At 41.9% G+C, this 19,335-nt stretch overlaps 1 protein-coding gene across 2 annotated transcripts; it reads right to left on the bottom strand.

Moving 5' to 3' along the window:
• Positions 1 to 73: 73 nt before the first annotated feature.
• On the bottom strand, positions 74 to 17,727 carry IFT52 (intraflagellar transport 52). Of its 2 annotated transcripts, XM_053394014.1 has the most exons (14): positions 17,590 to 17,727; positions 15,738 to 15,862; positions 11,358 to 11,445; positions 10,217 to 10,346; positions 9,163 to 9,238; positions 8,982 to 9,053; positions 8,017 to 8,143; positions 6,743 to 6,829; positions 5,898 to 5,966; positions 4,931 to 5,085; positions 3,852 to 3,939; positions 1,751 to 1,859; positions 1,155 to 1,300; positions 74 to 405 (listed from the first exon to the last, which is right to left on the bottom strand). In XM_053394014.1, exons 1-14 carry the CDS (start codon positions 17,605 to 17,607, stop codon positions 358 to 360), a joined length of 1,338 nt encoding a protein of 445 aa, XP_053249989.1. In that variant the 5' UTR covers positions 17,608 to 17,727; the 3' UTR covers positions 74 to 357. The 2 variants fall into 2 exon arrangements, with proteins under 2 accessions (XP_053249989.1, XP_053249991.1); XM_053394016.1 differs by lacking the exons at positions 8,017 to 8,143; positions 9,163 to 9,238; positions 10,217 to 10,346; ... (1 more) ...; positions 15,738 to 15,862; positions 17,590 to 17,727.
• Positions 17,728 to 19,335: the final 1,608 nt, after the last annotated feature.

Genomic DNA, 19,335 nt, shown 5'->3' with positions numbered 1-19,335 from the left:
TCCCCACTGTATATGCATACTGTATTAATCCACACACAGAGACGCATTGAAGGGTGACAGCTAGAAACAAGAATTTTAGGTTGTACAAAATGTGATATTTATTTGTTTATAAATAGAAATATTAAATATGGAATGCTTCATACATAAGAAATTATCAAAATTATTGCTGCCTATAAGGCAATCCCTCATTTGGCTTCGGCGTTTTAGACTATCTACATATTTGTAAGGTAACATAGGGTAGAGAAAACGGCAGGAAGAAGCAAAGCAAGCCAGTTTATTGAACAAAAAAAACCAAAACAAAATAAGAGAAGCTGTTCTATTATCCTTCCCTGTGCCATCAAATTTCCTTTCAAATATTCAAAAGCCACCCTGGAATCCAGCTTCACTTGTATCAATATCGTGCTCCTTTAAAGAAAAGAAAAAGGATATTTATCAATACATACAAATGACTCTAGGCTCCTTTGCATTTTCAGGGTCCAAAATAAAATTTAAATGGTCTTGAAGGTTTTCAGCTCCTGGACTTTATGGCTCAGGGCCGATACAATGTTCCCAAACTCTTGCCCATGTTTAACAGATTAGGAGCACCCTGAAGGCTCACACACTCTTCTTCCCCACTCTTCTCATGTAAATTCCTCTTCCTATTTGCATAGCTGACTATCAATGTCCGTAAAAATGTTACCACTAACCAGTTTGTAGTCACAGCTAGAAATGGGACTGAAAACTCTGGGTTTAGACAGCCCTGGTTAGCATTAACATTGGTGCACATATAACACTGCTCGAGGGTTGCCGCTAAAATGAAGGAGGGAATCTGGCAGTCAAGGAAGGAGGAAGCATAAAGTCTAATATGCTCAACTATCAACTAGGTATTTAATATTGCTTTCTAGAAGGAGCACACAGAATCACAAAAAAGCTAGAAAGCATTCTCTCCACCCATCTTTTTTTTTCTTCTGAAAGAGGTGTTGGAACAGAATACTCAATTAACTTGAAAAGCAAATTAGATAAAGCTCAAGTCCTGTTTTATTATTAATTTTAATGTGGCGCCTCCTCTATAGATCACTGAGATCAGGAAGGAGTCTGCTTTCCCAGAAACCTGGCTTTCATATCTTCCCAGTGATCACTGGACAGGGCTTCAAGAAAAATGTCCATTAGTTTACCTGATTTAACTTCTTGAACTCCACCACTTGGAAGAAAATGTGCTCCAGGATATGTTTGGCATCTTGCTGCTCCTTTGGTAGTTTGTTAGTTACCCCTAGGATGTCCCCACATTTTCTGACATAGAATTCCAGATCATCTTCAGTGCCTAATAAGGACATAAAAGTAGCATAATACAAACAAAATTTGCCAAACCATTTAAAGATATTATATGGGTTTCCACAAGCAGAGAAGGGATGCAGAGCCTATATGCAGCCACACATTACTAGACCACAGGATCCTTCATCCCTGACCACTGGGCTGGGCTGGAGGTAAATGGTGTCCAATAACATCCAGAGGGCCACATATTATCGATCCTGATCTAGAGTACCTCCATTAGCATGAGGAAACAGATTTAAAAGATCTGGTTTTCTTAACAAAATGCAAAGTATTTTGGAAAAATTTTAAGGTATGCATAATATGGAGGACTTCAGTAATTTTCAGCTTTCTAAAGTGTGCCCTGGAGATAAAAGTTTGAGAAGCTCTTCATCTAGAAAGTTCCCCTGCCCATCCCACAAATAGTTTAGCAATCCCAAGTTCAAATGTTTGCACTACTTACATTTGTTTGTTATTTGAGCAAGGCGAGCTTTCTCAGAAGAGAAAGTTTCATCCAAATCAAACAGGTCCAGGCTGGGAGGAGGCAGCTCTCTGAAGGCCGGTGGAAAAACCTAGTAAAGATTAGGCAAAACTTAACATGCTGAGTCTGCCCATACTTGTTCAGAGAAAAACAGCATTGGTGCAGGCTCTAATTAAACTACTCGCATGCTGTAATCTTGTTTATACTATGTAAGCCTCAGAAAGTAAACTATTCTGTTTATAGCCCCTTCAAAAACATATACAGGTTTGACATTTCCAATTTCTACTTCGGGAAAATCAGTGACATTCAGTTTAAGCATTTTGGTGAGAGGAAAGCAAGCACCAGATTACTTGTTGTTTCCTAACCACAGGATGTCAGGTCTTGGAAAAGTGTGTTCAGGGCATAGCCTGAATTGAGAGAAATGTGATTAGCTGCAAGGACTGGACACATAAAATAAGTTAGGCTGTCCATGTAGGGAATTTCTAACTTTGAGGAATGATGGGCAGAACATAATGTCTGGGTTAAACTTTTCCTCATTTTTACTGCCTTCCTTTGAAAAACAAACTTTTGGTCAGCTACAACAGTGTTTCCCAACCGGGGCCCATATGCCCCCTGGGCCCTTCCAATTCAGGCGTCGGGGAAATGGCTTCCTCCCCCCCCCCTTTGGCTGTGCATCAGAAGAACAAAGCAGTTAAAGTCCCTTGCAAGTTTAAGAGTGTTTAATGATCACAGACAAAGAACAAAACAGCCATTCTCAAAGTTAAGGTGCTGCCAATTAGGTTTTCCTCCTACTCCCCCCCCCCCGAGCCATCCTCGTCACTTCCCCTTCTGGCAACCTGATCTTGCAACCACTGAGCCTTCTGCGAAGTAACCTTATCAGCTCTCTTTGCCCTTGGAGAGAGAGGCTGGACAATTTCCAGCGAAGGGGAGTCAGTTATCTCTCTCTCTCTTCCTGTTCTGTTTCTCCGTTCCCCACTCAGCTCTGCCCAGCTTTTGTCTTCCGAACTATGTCCCTCTGCAAACCAATTCTCTATACGGCTCTACTGTTCCTGGGCAGCTTCAGGATCCTGGTCAGGAGCAGGAAGAGGGAGAGGTTCCCACCATTCCTCATCAGAGCTGTAATCCTCAGTCTGGTCTCTGACACCCCAGGATATTCCAAGGGGTCCACAGGTGAAAAACGCATAAATGGGACACCATGGCATGAGACTAGGGAGCAACAGAGGGGAAGTGAAAAGTGAAGAAAATAGAAAAGTGACCAAGAAAAGAAAACAGAAAACAAAGAAGTGAAGAAAAGAGAAAACAGAGAAGTAGAGGGAGCAGAGAAGTGACCGTGATTCCCAATGGATGGAGTGCCACACACACTTTGCAGCGAAGTCACTTCCAGTTCCTTCTCCCTCCCACTTCCGCACTCCACTACTGCATGCACCAAGCTGTCCACATGTCGTTTGTCACGGGCAAGATGCGTGGCTGCAGCAGTGTTAGTGTGTGGGGTGCTGTTTCTTCGTGCAAGTATTACTGCGAAAGGAGGCATGTTGCTGCATGCAATTGTTACTCAGCCTCACGCAGAATCGGCTCAACGTAATGGACAGAGGTGATCTTCAGTTATCCCTCGCAGCAAAAGAACCAGATATAAAAAAAGCTTGTTTCTGGTCACCAAGCACAAGGGTCACATTGATCGAGAAATACTTAAAGTATAATTTTTTGTATTTTGTAGAAATTATAAATATATATATATAACATGTTCTATTTACAAACAAAACATCTGAATAGCTACCCTTTCTGCCAGTAGGACAGGGGGGGCCACAGGAAGGAAACAAGGTCTGAAGGAGGCCACGGTTGGAAAAAGGTTGAGAAACACTGACCTACAATTCACAGACCTGCTTCAACACACATTGTAACTTTCAGTCATTCTGCCAAGATGACCTGCCTGATCCTCTCTTCCTACCCCGTAAGCCTTGAACTCTCCCTGCACTATATATTGTGTTGCCTCTTCTGTTTCTGAAATCACCCAAGACCCATCTGTTCAACCTACTCATAAATGCTTGTCACCTTATTTCCTTCCTCTCCCAAGACAGTTACTTACAGCTGGCTGAAGTGCAGGCAACGGAGTTTCAAACTGAGGCTGAATTAGTTGGAGCGGTTCGTATTTCACATTCAGCTGCTCATAAGACCTGCAACGTATAACAATGTGTAAAGTTTGCAGCATTGGCTAAAGGTTTTTTGCTTTGGAGTTTTGGCATACGTTAACAACTTTTACTATCACCACGAGTCCAGGATAGATATTAATTTAACTATGCCAAAATTTTAACTAGGATTAGAAGTGTACATGGGCAAAACCCCAAATTTAACCACCTTTCTGCTGATCGTGCATAACATATTGAAATTCAAGTCAAAGTGCTGATACTGAACATTAAAAATGCTGAACAGCTCGAGGCCACGTTATATGAAGGACTGCATCTGCCCATATGAATCTTGAAGACAACAGCATCAGAAGCTCTGCTTCTGTGCCACCTTTAAGATTGTTAAGATTGGCGGACACCAAGGATAGGGTCTTTGCAGTAGTGGCCCCTGTTCTTTGTAACTCCCAAAGGATACACAGTGGCCTTTTCAGTCTTGGCATTCAAAAAGACTATAAAAACCCTACATGATTCAAGTGGCTTTTACCTGGTGCACTTTGCTGATGATTCTATTGCTTATTTTATATTGCTGCCTACTGTTGTATATTTTAAATTTTTAAAAAGTATTTAACAAAATGTATTTTTATTGTAATTTAATGTTTGTGTTATTGTTCTCCACCTTGTTCTCCAGCTTGAGAGGACTCTGTCCTCAAAGAGCCTATAAACAACGAAAATAATGCAGTAAATAGGCCCTAAAATCTATTAAACTAAAATGAAGAAGAAAAAGACACCAAGTTGGATCCAGACTTTGCTGTCTGCAAATGGAAGATCTCCTTTTGTACACAGGAAACTTTTGATCAGGTGTGTGTGTGTGTGTATAATGTGACTTCTGCTGATTCTCCCAGCCCCCTATCCTCTGGAGCAGAGTTTCACAGGGTGCAAAGTGATGGGGAAAACTGGTAAAAGTTGCCTCCTCACTCCTGCTGCTGGCAACAAAATCTGGATTCAACCCATTGTTTTGGGAAACATAAATGAGGTCACCAACTTGATGATTTTCGGAAGTGCAGTGGTATCCAGCTGGTAAATAGACATGTCAAAAAGTGTTGTGAAGTCTCGTGGATTTTCATCTCCCTCCTGCAGGCAAACTCGCAGTCGCTCTGACAGGGTTGCTATATCTGGAAGCATCGTATAATCAGATATCTGGAGGAAAAGCACACGGAAATTGCTGTGAACAAAGAGACAGCTCACACTAAAAATGGAACCTTTCCAGTGAGCTAAACAACTACATGATAAAAGAATTGCATCTTGAAACATATATCCAAGAAACAATACACTTAAGAGTGCGGATTTTAATTTAGTTTGGCCAATTTTCTAACCGTCATAGTTATGAGCACTTATATACATCTCTTGATATAGGAAACGGATTTCAAAAGCTTCTTCAACAGTTAAATAAGTTTGGTCGAAATAAATTTATCTTCTGTACGTACTTCTAAATTCACATATATTATGATACCTCTTTATTTTTCATGATAAAACCTATTTGTTGATGGCAGACATCATAGGAAAGAAAATTAACCTTAATTTTTCATCTCAGTGTATTCTTCACAACATGACATTACTACAAACTGCTAAGTAATTTTAAAGTTTCGGATAATTGGAAAGTTGAAACAGTGATAGAACCGAATAAACTTTACAGAGCAAGTGTAAAAATTAACAACTCAACTTTTTGTCTTTAAGTTAAGAGTAGTCAATGAGGTCCACTCTAGATGTTATCGAACTCCCAACCCACATCAGTCCCGGTTCCCATGGCCAATGGTCAAGGATAATGGGAGTTGGAGCCTGCATCTAAAGGGCACAGCACCAGCTACCCCTGCTTTCAGCTTATCAAGGCTTTCTTCTTGGCAGGGACAAAAGTAAAAGATGCAAAAATAGAAATTCAGCAAAGTTGGCAGCTATACTTTATGATATACAAAGCTAATGTTACTAAATAATGTTGAATTAGTTCCCCTTACCTCGGGATCTTCTGCATCAATCTGGTTTAAATGGATGTCGCTTGTTGTAAGCCACTGGAACAGTACATCCTAAGAAACCAAAGAGCCCAGTTATAATTGTGGAATTCTTTGAATTATCAAGATTAACAGTGCAAAACAACAACAACAACAACAGAAGTTCCTTGGCATATTCAAACAATCACACTTAGGACACGACACATATAGGTAAATTGGCTGGAAGCAGAAAACATTATTTAGAGTAAATGATTACAAGAGAGGTGGTGGCTGCATTCTGATGTCACACTAAACCAGTCCTGTCTTGCATCCCTTTCCTAGCCACCACTGGCAACCAGGAATTCTAAAGTGGAACTGCTTCCAGGCGAGTGAAAGCAAGAGAGTGCTCTGTTTTGCCAGCCCAATCATCTTCACTACTGGCTGCAGAGGTTTGTCACCTCCTTCATGGCCAGTATGGAATCTCATCTGGCTGATGAAGCAGAGTGCTCTGTTCCATTTCTCTAGCTTGACCAGCTCCTGCAGCCAATCGGAAGCTGCGGAAACTCCATCGGATGTTTGGCTTCCAAAAATAGTTCGCAAACCAGAACAGTCACTTCTGGGGTTGCGGCATTCAGGAGCCAAAACATTTGAGAACTAGGCTGTTTGAAAACCAAGGTACGACTGTATTGCCAAAAAGACTACACACCATAGCGTCCAAAAGAATTAAGTAGCAAAAACTTCAACTTGATATGGTTGAAAAGACAGCTCACTCTGCTGAATAACTCCTAAGCTTCAAATAAACCTGGTCAACTGATCGTTAGAGGGCATACATTATTAAAGTATTAGCAGTGAAGTTGACAATAGAGGCTCACCATAATCTTGCTGTTTTCCTCTTTTTCCAAATATTGGTCACTGAACATATGACAAGATCCTAATACAGCTAACTTGCCACCTTGATTCTATCAAAGAAGAAATCAGTAGAACACATTTAATAGCTTATACTGTACATCAATGCTTTGTCTTACCAGGTGTACTTTTTATATTACACTCGTTAACATTCTGCATTACATTGAAGGATTGGGGAATCTGGTCTGACCAACAGTCCAGATCCCTCTGTCCACTACACCTCACAAGCCAGATGTGACAGGTGACCATGGTTTTTTCATAGATTGGCTGTGTGGGATAGGTATTGGAGGCAGGGTACTACAGTAGCTCTTTGAATTCCACCTCATCTGTCTTGAACAGAATCTAGATTTTCCTTCTGATCATTTTCTCTGCCCTAACAGACATGCTACCATTTTCTTCAGAATCCTCTTGCACACGTTCCAAGCTGCCAACATCCTTATTATACCATGGTGCCCAGACCTGGACACAGTACTCCTGATCGGGTCTGACCAAGGCAGAACAGAGCAAACTATTACTTCCCTGTATCTAGACTATATACTTCTGTTGATGCAGCCTAGAATTGGCTGGGACACCAAAAATTAATTTGTCTCAGTTTTGAGGACACCATATACTCATATTACATGTTTCTATGAAAGCATTAAAAGCTCATACAGATTATGACACTATTGGGGGCAGAATAAAGAAAAGATTACAAGGCATACTTGTTTGGAATGGCTTTAATAACTGGGATAAACTATGTGTACAAATGTCAAGTTATCTTGTTTTTATCCATCTCAGTTGAATTTGTATGGATGCTTAACATGCTGTTCCCTTTTCCAAATATTTTGGGATAAGCTAAGAAAATAAGTAAGTAAATTCAAATGAACATATTTACCATACATTATTTAAAGTTAGTAAACTACACTAAAAATGAAGTAAAAGTATGATAATGTAAATTTAGAAGAGGGCCTATCTTTAGTTTTATTCACTTTTCAGCATTTTGTCTTAGAAGTGTTTTAGAAATGGTATAATAATTATTATTACTAATGATTGATAAAACTGGGGAGGAACTGCAATAACAGTTCAATGTGCTTCCCTACCCGTTATAGGTCAACTCTTTTCAAAGGTTCCTACATAAAGGAGCTTTTATCTGAATGCTTTCCTGCTAAAGTTGCACAAGATGTGTAAGTAACAGAAATTATGAACGAAGTTACAAAATATCATGTTTTACAAGTATTTGATGGCTCATGCAGTTATGTACCTTAAAGTGATAAAAAGCCAAGATGGGTCTATTAAGAGGAAAGCAGACAGATCCCGTGGACAGAACAGCCACTGCTGGTTTCATCACATTAAGTGTAGCACCAAATGGATACACAAAAGTGAGAGCCCTACAAAATAGTACAAAGACTGTCATAAGCATTTTCTATATTTCACAGAATTGCAATGCTGTCAAACACAATTAACCATTCTCTCTGTCCACACCCCTTCATGTTCTTCTGCTGGTAGGAAGGTTTTTTTCTTTAAAAAAGAAAAAAGATACCTTGTCTTTGTAACACTCTAGAATTAATTGTGATGGCTTAGATCCAAAGAACCAAAAGTGGACGAAAGGTGCATTTGCACTGCTCAGCAAGCATTCACAGAAGTCTTCTACTTCTCCCAGGGCAGTACCACAATTTAGCAGAGGTTACAATACTGTATAGGCAACAGACTGAACAAGGAAGGAAAAAGGCTCAAGTTTATAGACTCCAGGCCACAAGAAAGTCTTGAGAAGGAACCTGTGCTTCAAAAAGAGCTTGTGACAATGCAATAACTTCTTGGGATTTGGGTGTCTCTTTTTAAAAACTGTGCTCTTCCATTGCATTGTGAGTGGAAGAGGCCTTCCAATAGTGGATCCAAATCAGTAATTAAAAGGACTATACTTTACGATGTATTAAAATCCTGTTTTTCTTGCTTTCTGTGGTGACATGTTTAAAGCATGTATAAAAAATGTCCATAAACAGTAAAACAAAAACAAAAACCCAGAACATTGCGCAAAACTGTTCCCTTCCTTGGATTTTGTAGCATAACTCCCCTTAAGCAGCATTTCAAGAGGCAAAATACAAAATCTTAGGCATTAATTAGAATATTCTACATATTTCAAGAGCACTTCCCACACAATGCTTTATTATAACTTTTTGGAATGAACATTGATGGCATATGTAACATGTTTGGAAAGAAGGTACTTACTGTGAATCATTTCCACTGTTGTCTTCATCTATTATCCCAGACACTGTTTTTCCAGCAGCTCTACTGATTTCCCTTATAGATGGAAACCCAAAAATAACTGATTTGTAGTTGCAAAATATAGCTAAGTTACGCAAGATAAAATGTGAATGCACCCACACACCATCCACTATCAAATACTTACCGATTTAAAACTCCATTGGAGACCAAAGCTTCTTTAGGATGGAAGTATTTATAATACACATTTCTCACCACAGAGTCTTAAGAGAAATGAAAAATAATATTTTTTCCAGTAAGATGCAGCGCTGCAAAGTATGGGCTATGGATTCTAGATCCTGGTTCTCTCTAATTGTATGAAGGCTGATGTTGCCAACAAAGCACCTTCTGACTTCATATGACCCCCCCACCCACCCACCCTACTAAAATTTGGCTTGAAAGAAGAATAGTAGCCAATTGATTGGCTGCAGTGTGTGCCTGGCTGAGGTGTGCATGTGATGCCCACAACAGTTTCTGTTTGCAAATGTGCCCAAGGTCCTTAAAAAGCTGGCAAATCTCTCATATTTTCCTTGTGGCAGCCCATAAGAAGATGCAGATGTACAATCATAGCAAAAGTACAAATGGAACAGTCACAAAGAAAGATAAGAGGTGCAGTGGCTCTTTTGCTGTATCAGAAGCAATTCATCAAGCTATTCACTTTAGGCCAAGGCAGTTCTACATCGCACATGAATCCACCTTCCCCAAGCCCTTGCACTGCTCTGCTCTTGCATCCACTGAATGCAGTCCATGCACTGAGGCCACAGAGAGGAGGGGCTGCTGAATATTCGAATGTGCAGTGCACACAATGGTCTAAAGAAAAATGAAAATTACAGCGCAGCAGTGCGCAGCAAGAGATGTTCACTTAGAGCCTAACAGAGAGAAACTCTGTGGACCTTGCTCTCTGCTCACACAGAGTTCAGGCCTGCCGCCATACCAAATATCCCTCAGACTTGGATGTAATTTATCGTAGTACTGTTCACTTGCTTAGTATTTTCAAAATCAGCAAACATGGAAAAGGGAAGATGGCAAAGCTACAATCATACTCTGTCGCTAGCTCTTTTGGGACCTAGCAATATCAAATTAATAAAGCACACTCAAATTGCTCTAAGTTGGGTCACTTGTTTGTGGTTTCTGACTATATGATATGCAAACATTCTCAAGACTGACCAAAGAAGAAAGCTTGTCCTCAGGTCAGTTATTACCATTATTGACCATGATCCCATATTCTTCCAATAAAAAGTTGATGTTGGTGTCATATCGAGATTCACCACCTTCTCCCAGCATCACCAGGATATCCCCACCACTTTCTAGATACTTCTTCAAAACCTCAAACTGTAAAGGAAAAAAGCAACAAAGTCTTAAGTGCCAGGATGAAAGGTTTTCCTGCTTTTACAGAATTTAACCCTTGAAAATTAGAATAGCAACACAACACAGCTTGCACATCCTTACAAATACTAAGTCCCCTTTGATAAAGAAACCCCATCTTATTATTCTTACAAGACAAAGGGGAAATTAACCCTAAAGATGGTTAAAGTTTAAGCAGTGCAAATAGGCATTTAAGCTAACAAACTACCTGCTGTTTGGGATACGGCAGAACAGGGCTAACTTTAGTCTTTCATAGTCCACTTTCTTTTCTTTTCTGTTTTTCATCTGTGAGTCCACCAATGTGTTTTAAATTTATCAAGTATAAGTGCATACTCAAGGTCTCTTTACAAGTTATGGCATAATTAATCTGCTCTAAGCAATTCTGAAAGTAAGCCCCATTGAATCCAACAGGACAGACTTCTGAGTAGACATGGTTAGAATTGTACAGTTAGGGCGGTGTTCAGCTAAATAATTTAGTGATTGTCCCTCTTCACGCTGTCTCCAGATTTGCTGCAGAGGACTGGGGGAATGCGTAGAACAGATTTATGGGGTGCACAGGGGAGGAGAGGGGGAGAATGTTCCACTGCATAAGGAAAAATCCTTGCACTGACAGAACGTGAACCTTAACGCTGCACTGAATTCTGCCCTATGTCTACCACTCTTTGCAAAAATCCCAACAAGAAGGCATTAGGTAATCCATTAGTAAACAGTGAACAGCCCACCTAACATACATACAGGGTACAGCACTGTGGCTCAGACACATTTGCAAGGCACTAATCCTGCCCCAGATCATACAAAACAGGACGGCCAGAGTGTGCATCATCCTGCTCTGCTTCTATGAATCCAAAAAGCCTATAAGATATGATGCAAGAGAACCACTGAATCCTGAAGAAGTTCACAGGATCAAAATACTAGACAAGATCAGCAAGGTAAATAGATCTTTAAACAGTTATTGAGGTATTTAAGACAATTACATACTTCAGCAGCTGTGAACTTTTCCCTAGGTCCTGATGTAATCCAGAGTTTTACTCCGGTCAGCTTCTCTGAAGTTATTTCATCTTTTAAACTATGGACAAATTAATAGAAGACATGTTACCCAATAACGCATATCACTGGCAAACCACAATTCCAGGATTGGACATAACACAAAGACAGTGATCGTGTTTTGTTTTTTCTCAGCAGGGAGAAGGAAAAGAGCCATTTTAGCGGTGTTCAGGGTGAACTATGGCTTACTATGACATGCATGCTCGGTCAATACCTCAATTGTCTAGGCAGATGTTGCATTATAATGTATTTTTAGTTTTCTTCTCTACTTTGAAAATGACTACAAAAATAAGAAGGTATTCAACCCTGAAATAAAGACTGATGTTCCTGAACAAGATTACCAAATCTCATTCTATTATCAAAATGTTCAAGGGAGATATTGTCGGGATTCAAGCGAGCAGAGCCTCCAGCTCATAGGAATTTGGCCACCCTCCAGGTGCCCGGCTTGAATCCTTGTGACCTCCCCTGCCAGCGTCTGCCGGCAAGATCAAAGGAGGTCTCTTCGGCGATCCTTTTCAAACGTGAAAAGAACACACCACTCCTCCCCCAGGGAGGGGGATTGAGACAGACAGAAATAAATCTACATGTCTTTATTTCTGTCTTTCAGCAGTACAGAGAAAACATGTCTGCACACTCTGCTTTCCAACGCAGAGAGAGAATAAACTCCACCCATGTACTTCCAGTACAGGGTCATGTGCTGCTCTGAGGTAACATCCGGCTCTCAGAGCACTTTACAGACAGTCCCAGTTTCCCACGGGACAATCCAATAACACCCACATCCTGTTTACCATTCCAGCCACCTGGTGCTTGCTTCTGCATTGCTCCTTTTTCGTAACATCCTCCCCCAAAAGAATCAATGCGTGTTGCAGCAAGCAAGGCATGATCCAGAGAAGAAAACAAACAGTTGTTATACACATAACACTCCCCTGTTGTTTCAGTTCCACCCTTGGAACTCCCCGCCACTGGTTTCCCCAGTGTACCTCTCTGGTTGTCTGGTTTCCAAGGAATGAGTGCATCTGCATTACCTTGGCTAGCAACTCTCTGTTGTGTCTTTGTCTCTGACTTAGACACAGCTCCAACCTGTCCTCGGTTGTTTACAACAGCAACACATGCAACAGCTAAGTTAGCAAACTCTTTTGAGTACCTCTTGGGTGGTTGACCCTCTGTAACTCTCTCAGACCTACGTATGAGGTGCTGATCCTCTCTGCTCACTGGTCCAGTCTCAGGACTCCTTGGAGAACTAGTTCCAATGGTAAACAGTGGTTTATCCTTCAGTTGTGAAGGCCTATCTATTGTGTGAGACTTCCTCTCAATGACTGTGACAACTGAGCTCTCCGAGCTATCAGTGTCATCACTTTCTGTACAGCTGAAATCAGTGAAATCATCATCATCTGAATCGTCCTCAGTGGGAAATGTGTGTACTATCACTCTCTCCTGTTCAGGAGCACTCTCTAGAAATTTTGTGAGAATCACCTGACCAGATACAGACAAAATTACTCTGTAGAGACCCTTTTCATACCCCACAAAAATGCCTCTGGCATTCTTTACTCCACCTGGAGCTTCTGTTCTCACATGAGACCCAAAAACCTTGAAATGGGCAACAGAAGGTTTTCTGTGGAACAGTTTCTCAAAAGGAGAACTTCCCAACTCTTTTGAAACCTTTCTCACTTTCGTATAACAGTACGACATCAGAGACTCGGCCCAGTACTCATGTGGCAGATGTGAACTTAGCAATTGCGCTTCCATTCCCTTTTGCAATTCTCTGTTCACCCGTACACAGATACCCCTGTTCCACGCTTCCGCTGAAACAGAAACCTTGTGTCTTATTCCCTTCTTCTGCAGGAACCTCTGGAAATCCTGTAAAAGAAAAATCTGCTTCTCATCTGTGAATAGACAATCAATGTTAGCATCATGCATACTCTTAACTTTGTCACAAAACTCCTGAAACCTCTCCAAGGCTTCCTGTGGCTTTCTCAACACATAAACCCAGACATAGTTAGAGAAATGATCCACACACACAAGATAAAATCTTGCATTGCCTCTAGATGGTTCTAGAGGACCAATCACATCAGCATACACCCGCTGAAATGCTCTGTTGACTCCGGTCTTCTTCTTGCTCACACCTGCAAGAGAAACTAGGTTAGACACAGATGAATTACATTCCATGTAATCACTTTGTGCAAAAGTCAACAAATAAAGTCCATCCTTCTGTTTGGCAGAAAGAAATAACTCTCCATCTTTGTAGATCTTGCAGCTCTCAGCATCGTAGGACAGTTTCAGTCCTTTCTTTGCAATCTGCGAAACACTCAGCAGATTGATCTTCAATTCAGGAACCAAGTAAACATTGTTTATTGTCAAGTCCAGACTCTTAAGATAGACAGTCCCCACGCCGGCCGCTTCCAGCTCCTGACCATTGGCCTGTGTCACAGTGAAGCTTTGCTTCTTAAACGTTGAAAAGAGTCCTCTGTGTGGGGACATATGAACCGTCGCTGCAGTGTCGATAATAAACGCGTTCCCAACATCTGGCGTGGTTCCTTTCGCCATCAAAGCCTTTGCAGGTTCCACCATAGGCTTGGTACGACCTTTGCCTGACGCCTCAGGCTTTGCTGAGCGGCCCTTCGCTCCTTTTGGCTGACGTGGCTTCTTACAGCTCCGCTGAAGATACCCAGCCTGTCCACAAGTGTAACACTGGACAGCGTTCAAAGCTACAGCATCCTCTCCAGTAGCTTCATCGGTGGGGGGATTAGAACTCCGTTCCTCCCTCCCCCTGTCCTTTTCTTCCAGTGCAGCATGCCGGCTGTGTTCATCTAGAACCACGGCACTCAGGGGCACTCCCCCCTTCTTGGCATCCATGCTGAATCCAAGGGTCAGCTTTACACTCAATCTCAAGCCAGCTTTCACTTTTCAAGCCAGTAAACTCCAAAAGTCTCTCGGCTTGTTTACTGCTTCACTGGCAGGCAAACCTCTGGGCTGTTTTCAAAACCCTTGCACAGCTGCGCAGATACACTTTCGATTTCCCAGGCTCTTTTTAGGCCACTCAGTAACTGGCAGACGTTGCCTAGCAACCTGCTCAGGACGGAACTCCTTATCTCACCACAGGAATTCCTGGTATGCAAGCTTGCTCTTTCAGAGCTTGTTTTTCAAACACAGCTCTTGTGAACCAGAAATCAACCTTTCTGCGTTCATTCTCTCTCCCCCAAAATGCAGCATACCTTTTTTGGGGCTCCGTTGCCTTGAAACACACTCCTCTCGGTGTCCAGCTGTCTGTTTCAGCTTCTGGCTGCAGGCAGACGCTTTTCTTTATCTCCTTAGGTGCAGAGGATGGCAACGATTCATCGACCTCTCACCTCTCATGCAGATTCTCATAGATCAGATAACCATCGGTCTGCTACCAGTTGTCGGGATTCAAGCGAGCAGAGCCTCCAGCTCATAGGAATTTGGCCACCCTCCAGGTGCCCGGCTTGAATCCTTGTGACCTCCCCTGCCAGCGTCTGCCGGCAAGATCAAAGGAGGTCTCTTCGGCGATCCTTTTCAAACGTGAAAAGAACACACCACTCCTCCCCCAGGGAGGGGGATTGAGACAGACAGAAATAAATCTACATGTCTTTATTTCTGTCTTTCAGCAGTACAGAGAAAACATGTCTGCACACTCTGCTTTCCAACGCAGAGAGAGAATAAACTCCACCCATGTACTTCCAGTACAGGGTCATGTGCTGCTCTGAGGTAACATCCGGCTCTCAGAGCACTTTACAGACAGTCCCAGTTTCCCACGGGACAATCCAATAACACCCACATCCTGTTTACCATTCCAGCCACCTGGTGCTTGCTTCTGCATTGCTCCTTTTTCGTAACAGATATATTACAAACCACGAAGACCTAATGCCAAATGCATATAGGTATATTAAGCTAAAAGCCTCATTTCACTTGCACAATTATCCCCACAATGAGGTTGAAGGGCTGATGCTTTAAAGAACAGGGGCTTAGACCCATCTTGAAAAGCTGTGGTTGAGGAAAGGCTTGAATGAAAGACTATGAAACCCACACTCTGCCAATATCCTACACTAACAAAATAAGCTTGTTTAAAATCTGCAATCAGATATACAGATATTGTACAAGATACGAGGAGAGCAAAAATTTAACTGTTATGGGGCAGCCATTGTCCTGGGTACTTTCAAGCAATTTTATGCCTTCATCAAACTTCAATGCTGGTCTAGAAACAAAAGATGGCTCGCCTTCTCCTCTCAGAACAGCAGTAGTAAAAAGCAGGAAGCTAACACAGATCAGAAAAAAGAAAACAATACATACTCCACTCACCTCTGTATCTTCCAGTTGCTTCGAAGCTTTTTTTGTAGAATCCTATAACCATTGTTCATAGTAAAAATTTCCTTTTTAGAAGCATTGAAGACGATTATATTACGAAGTTCTCCTTCCATAGTTACCTCAAAAATGAAAGAGCACAGGCAAATAAACAAAAAAACAAAGCAAAATGAAAAAGTGCTATCATTATTCAGAAATTCTAAGAACCCTTCCCAGATTAATGTAGAATTAATGAATACCCACAATTAACCAAATAACATTATGTTTTATTGATTGATCTAGCACGGTGGAAAGAAAGAAAATCTGGGTTCTCTGCAAGGATTTTTGACTTCCAACTTTCCAAATGCCCGAACCTGCCAAAAAGAATGCTAGTGAAAATGAAGAAAGCTTGGGGCGACAAGGGTATTTTGGAGTGATATGTCAGCTTTGTTTGGTTCTTAGCTATGACTTTTGTATCAGGCTACAGCTGGTGGATCTAAGAGAAAGCAAAGCCACCCTGTTCCAGCAATTGGGACAATTAAATAGTAGGCCAGAATCTCTTGTTCTTGAGCTATATTACTACACACTCTCTCCAAGGGCTAGTTCCCAGGACTCTTTTGGGAGAGCTATAGCAGTGAATAAGCTGGCATAAAATCATTACAAGCTTGCAGTGCTGAGATTTCCTAAGCATTTGTAGTTCGAAAAATGAGGGTAATTCTATCAGTAAGTCTATGATTTGGCACTGAGGAACAGAAATACAGTAAGTAGATTTGGAAGCAAGTAGGAGTTGCATCTAGTAATTAAAAAAACAATCTGCCTGAAATTGCATTTTTACAAAAGTTTATCTTAATCCCATTATAGAATCTCCCTCTCCAGAGGCTGAAGCATGAAGAATCATGATGTAGCTGGTGTTTTCTGACACAGCCATGGCACGAAAACATGGATCTGAGGCATTGGGCAGATTTTTCACATAGGTTTTATACAGAATGCCACCAAAACCACTATGACGTCTGTTGTCACAGGCACCTCAAAACTCAGCGTAACCAGCACCTCAAAACTCACATTAACAGCATTAACCATTGGACCTAGGCCTAGGGGGCACAGATCCTTACAGATTCTTGAACAGGAGCCTCTCCCTCAAACCACCATCAAATCACATTACATCTGTATCCTCAGACCGTGCCACAATGTTTCTGGTGTTGGCTGACATGTTACAGATGTCATGTTTTTAATAGTAGGGTTTTTTTTGGCGGGGGGGGGGGGAATCAGTATAAAAATATTGCAAGTTTGCTGCACCACAAAGTGTGGGATCTATTCCTGCACTGCAGGAGATTGGACTAGATGATCCTCAGGGTTGCTTCCAACTCTACAATTCTCTGATTCTGTATGATTCAGTCTGTTAGGCGCAGATATGATCTGTGATTTGATAGTGGTTTCCATGTATCCTATTTTTAAAAAAATCAAATTCCATAGGACTCTTGGACTGGAGTAATGTTTGTTTGAGGGGGCTTTTGTTGCTGCTATTGAATTTTTTTTGTACATTTGTTTTGGGTCTTATTATGATTTATGTGGGAGTTTTCCAATATGGTTGCATGCTTTTGGATGTGTTTTATTTATTGCTGCTGCCTGCTTTTGCTATGTTTGTAATTATGCAATTCCCGCCCCGTCCCCCGTTTGTAAGCCGCCTTTCAGCATGGTTTTTCTGGCTACGGAAAGGCGGGAGGCAACTAAAATTTACCAGCTCGGGCTTCTACAAGGTCCCAAGGTGAGGGGAGCCAGGGTCGAGCCTACAAAGTAACCCTCCGCCTCCATAAATGGTCCCGAGGGAGGGGGAAACACCTCTCCAACGCCACCACAAAAGTTGACTTACCTGCGGGGTCGCCACCATCCTTTCCCCGTCCCCTCCAACCGCGGAGCAGCAGCAACGCGCGGTAACTAAGGGCCTTCTTCCTCCTTAGCAACGCGAGCCCTTTCCGTCTGCGCAGGCGCCCAAAGCGGCTTCGCTGGCAAAAGCAGGAGGCGGGGGAGAGGAAGGGAAAGCCTCGTTGCGTCCGTCGTGATGACGACACAGGCCCGCCTAGAGTCTCCTTGAGCTACAGGGAAAGGCTCATTCAGCGCTGGAATCTTCCATTCTCAATAGTGGAGGGGAGTCTGCCAACGTAGGCAGCGGCAGGAGCAGGGGAAATCTCTCTTGGCAACGTGTGTTGTTGTTGTTGTTTGCTTTGGAAGAGTTATGGAAACAGCAGAGGGCACTGGATGTGGTGTAGTGTGACTTGAAGGGTTAGACCTAAATCCCAGCAATCTCATTCTCCCCCCTCCCCACTTTCGTGCTGAGTAGCAGCGCGTTCCTCACATGTACTGTATTATTCTGTTGGTCATTTTGTCACTGTTCCTTGTGCGGTCGCGTAAGCTCTCTTGGCAACTTGTACCCGTTTATGTTTAATGTTTACAGGCAAGCAATAAATACATAAGCCACAAATAAATAAAAAGGAGTCTCCCTCGATTTCTGTTCTCATCCTGAAGCAAAGTTCTTAACCCGAGGTACTATATCTGGGTTAGCGGAGTCTGTAACCTGAAGCGTCTGTAACCCGAAGTACCACTGTATTGCAAAGCATGCAGGCTAGGGAACTGAATCCCAACCCATGTGTCAAGACTACCTTGTGTGTCTTCAGGTGAGGATAAGAAAATAAGAAGAGCCTAGTATTGGGTCAGGCCTGTGGCCCATGTAGCCCAATATCCAGGTGCTTGTGGGAAAGCTGTGATTTCCATTAAATGGTGTTCAGAAGCATACTGCCTCCGCCACCGCTAGTAGGCATTGCTAGACAGATTCATGGCGGTCTAATTGTATATGAAAGCCATCATAGCTCCATAGTTTAACTATGCACTACATTGAGTATTTTCTTTCAGCTATCCTGAATCTCCCGACATTCAATTTCAATACACAATATACATTTCAAATTCAATACACAATATTATGAAAGAGGAAGAAAAACCTTTCTGTATCCACATTCTCCATGCCATGCATAAATTTCTATCATGTCACCTCTTCATTTTTTCTCTAAACTAAAAAGTCTGCAAACTTTCCTTATGGGGGAGTTCTTCCACCCCCTTGATAATTTTGGTTGCCCTTTTTTGAAACTTTTTGAACTCCAGAATATCCTTTATGAGGATACCTTTAGTTGCATTTCGCTGGTCAACTAACCTGTGAAAATGATTAGTGTTAAATAGTGGGTAGACATGGCAGACAACACAGCGATTTCTCCAAAGCAGCTCTTTATTTTGTAAGCTGGAACAGAAACTGCACACCAAACAGCTCAGCCGGCCTGCTTTTATAGGCAGCCAGCTGTCAACATTGTAGCAACAACAACCCAGGGTTTCCCGCCTAAAATAACTGACGTGGACCTGAGTGAAAACTATCTACAGTATCCCCCTGCTGGCCCAGGGTGAGAACTTCAGTACATAACAATTATCACTAGTATCTGCTTCCCTGCTTGTATATTTATTTATTTATTGGTCAGTTTATCAGATGTGTGCTCCTAAGGGTTTCATCAGGTAGCATTAAGAGTGAAAGGGAAGCGATGTTTGCTTCCGTACAATGAGGCAAATATTATTTTGC

The sequence above is a fragment of the Podarcis raffonei genome, chromosome 6 (genome assembly GCF_027172205.1).
Source record: "Podarcis raffonei isolate rPodRaf1 chromosome 6, rPodRaf1.pri, whole genome shotgun sequence".
Classification (NCBI taxonomy): domain Eukaryota; kingdom Metazoa; phylum Chordata; class Lepidosauria; order Squamata; family Lacertidae; genus Podarcis; species Podarcis raffonei.
Note: the sequence above shows the minus strand (reverse complement) of the source record. Positions and strands in the feature narration are given on the sequence as shown.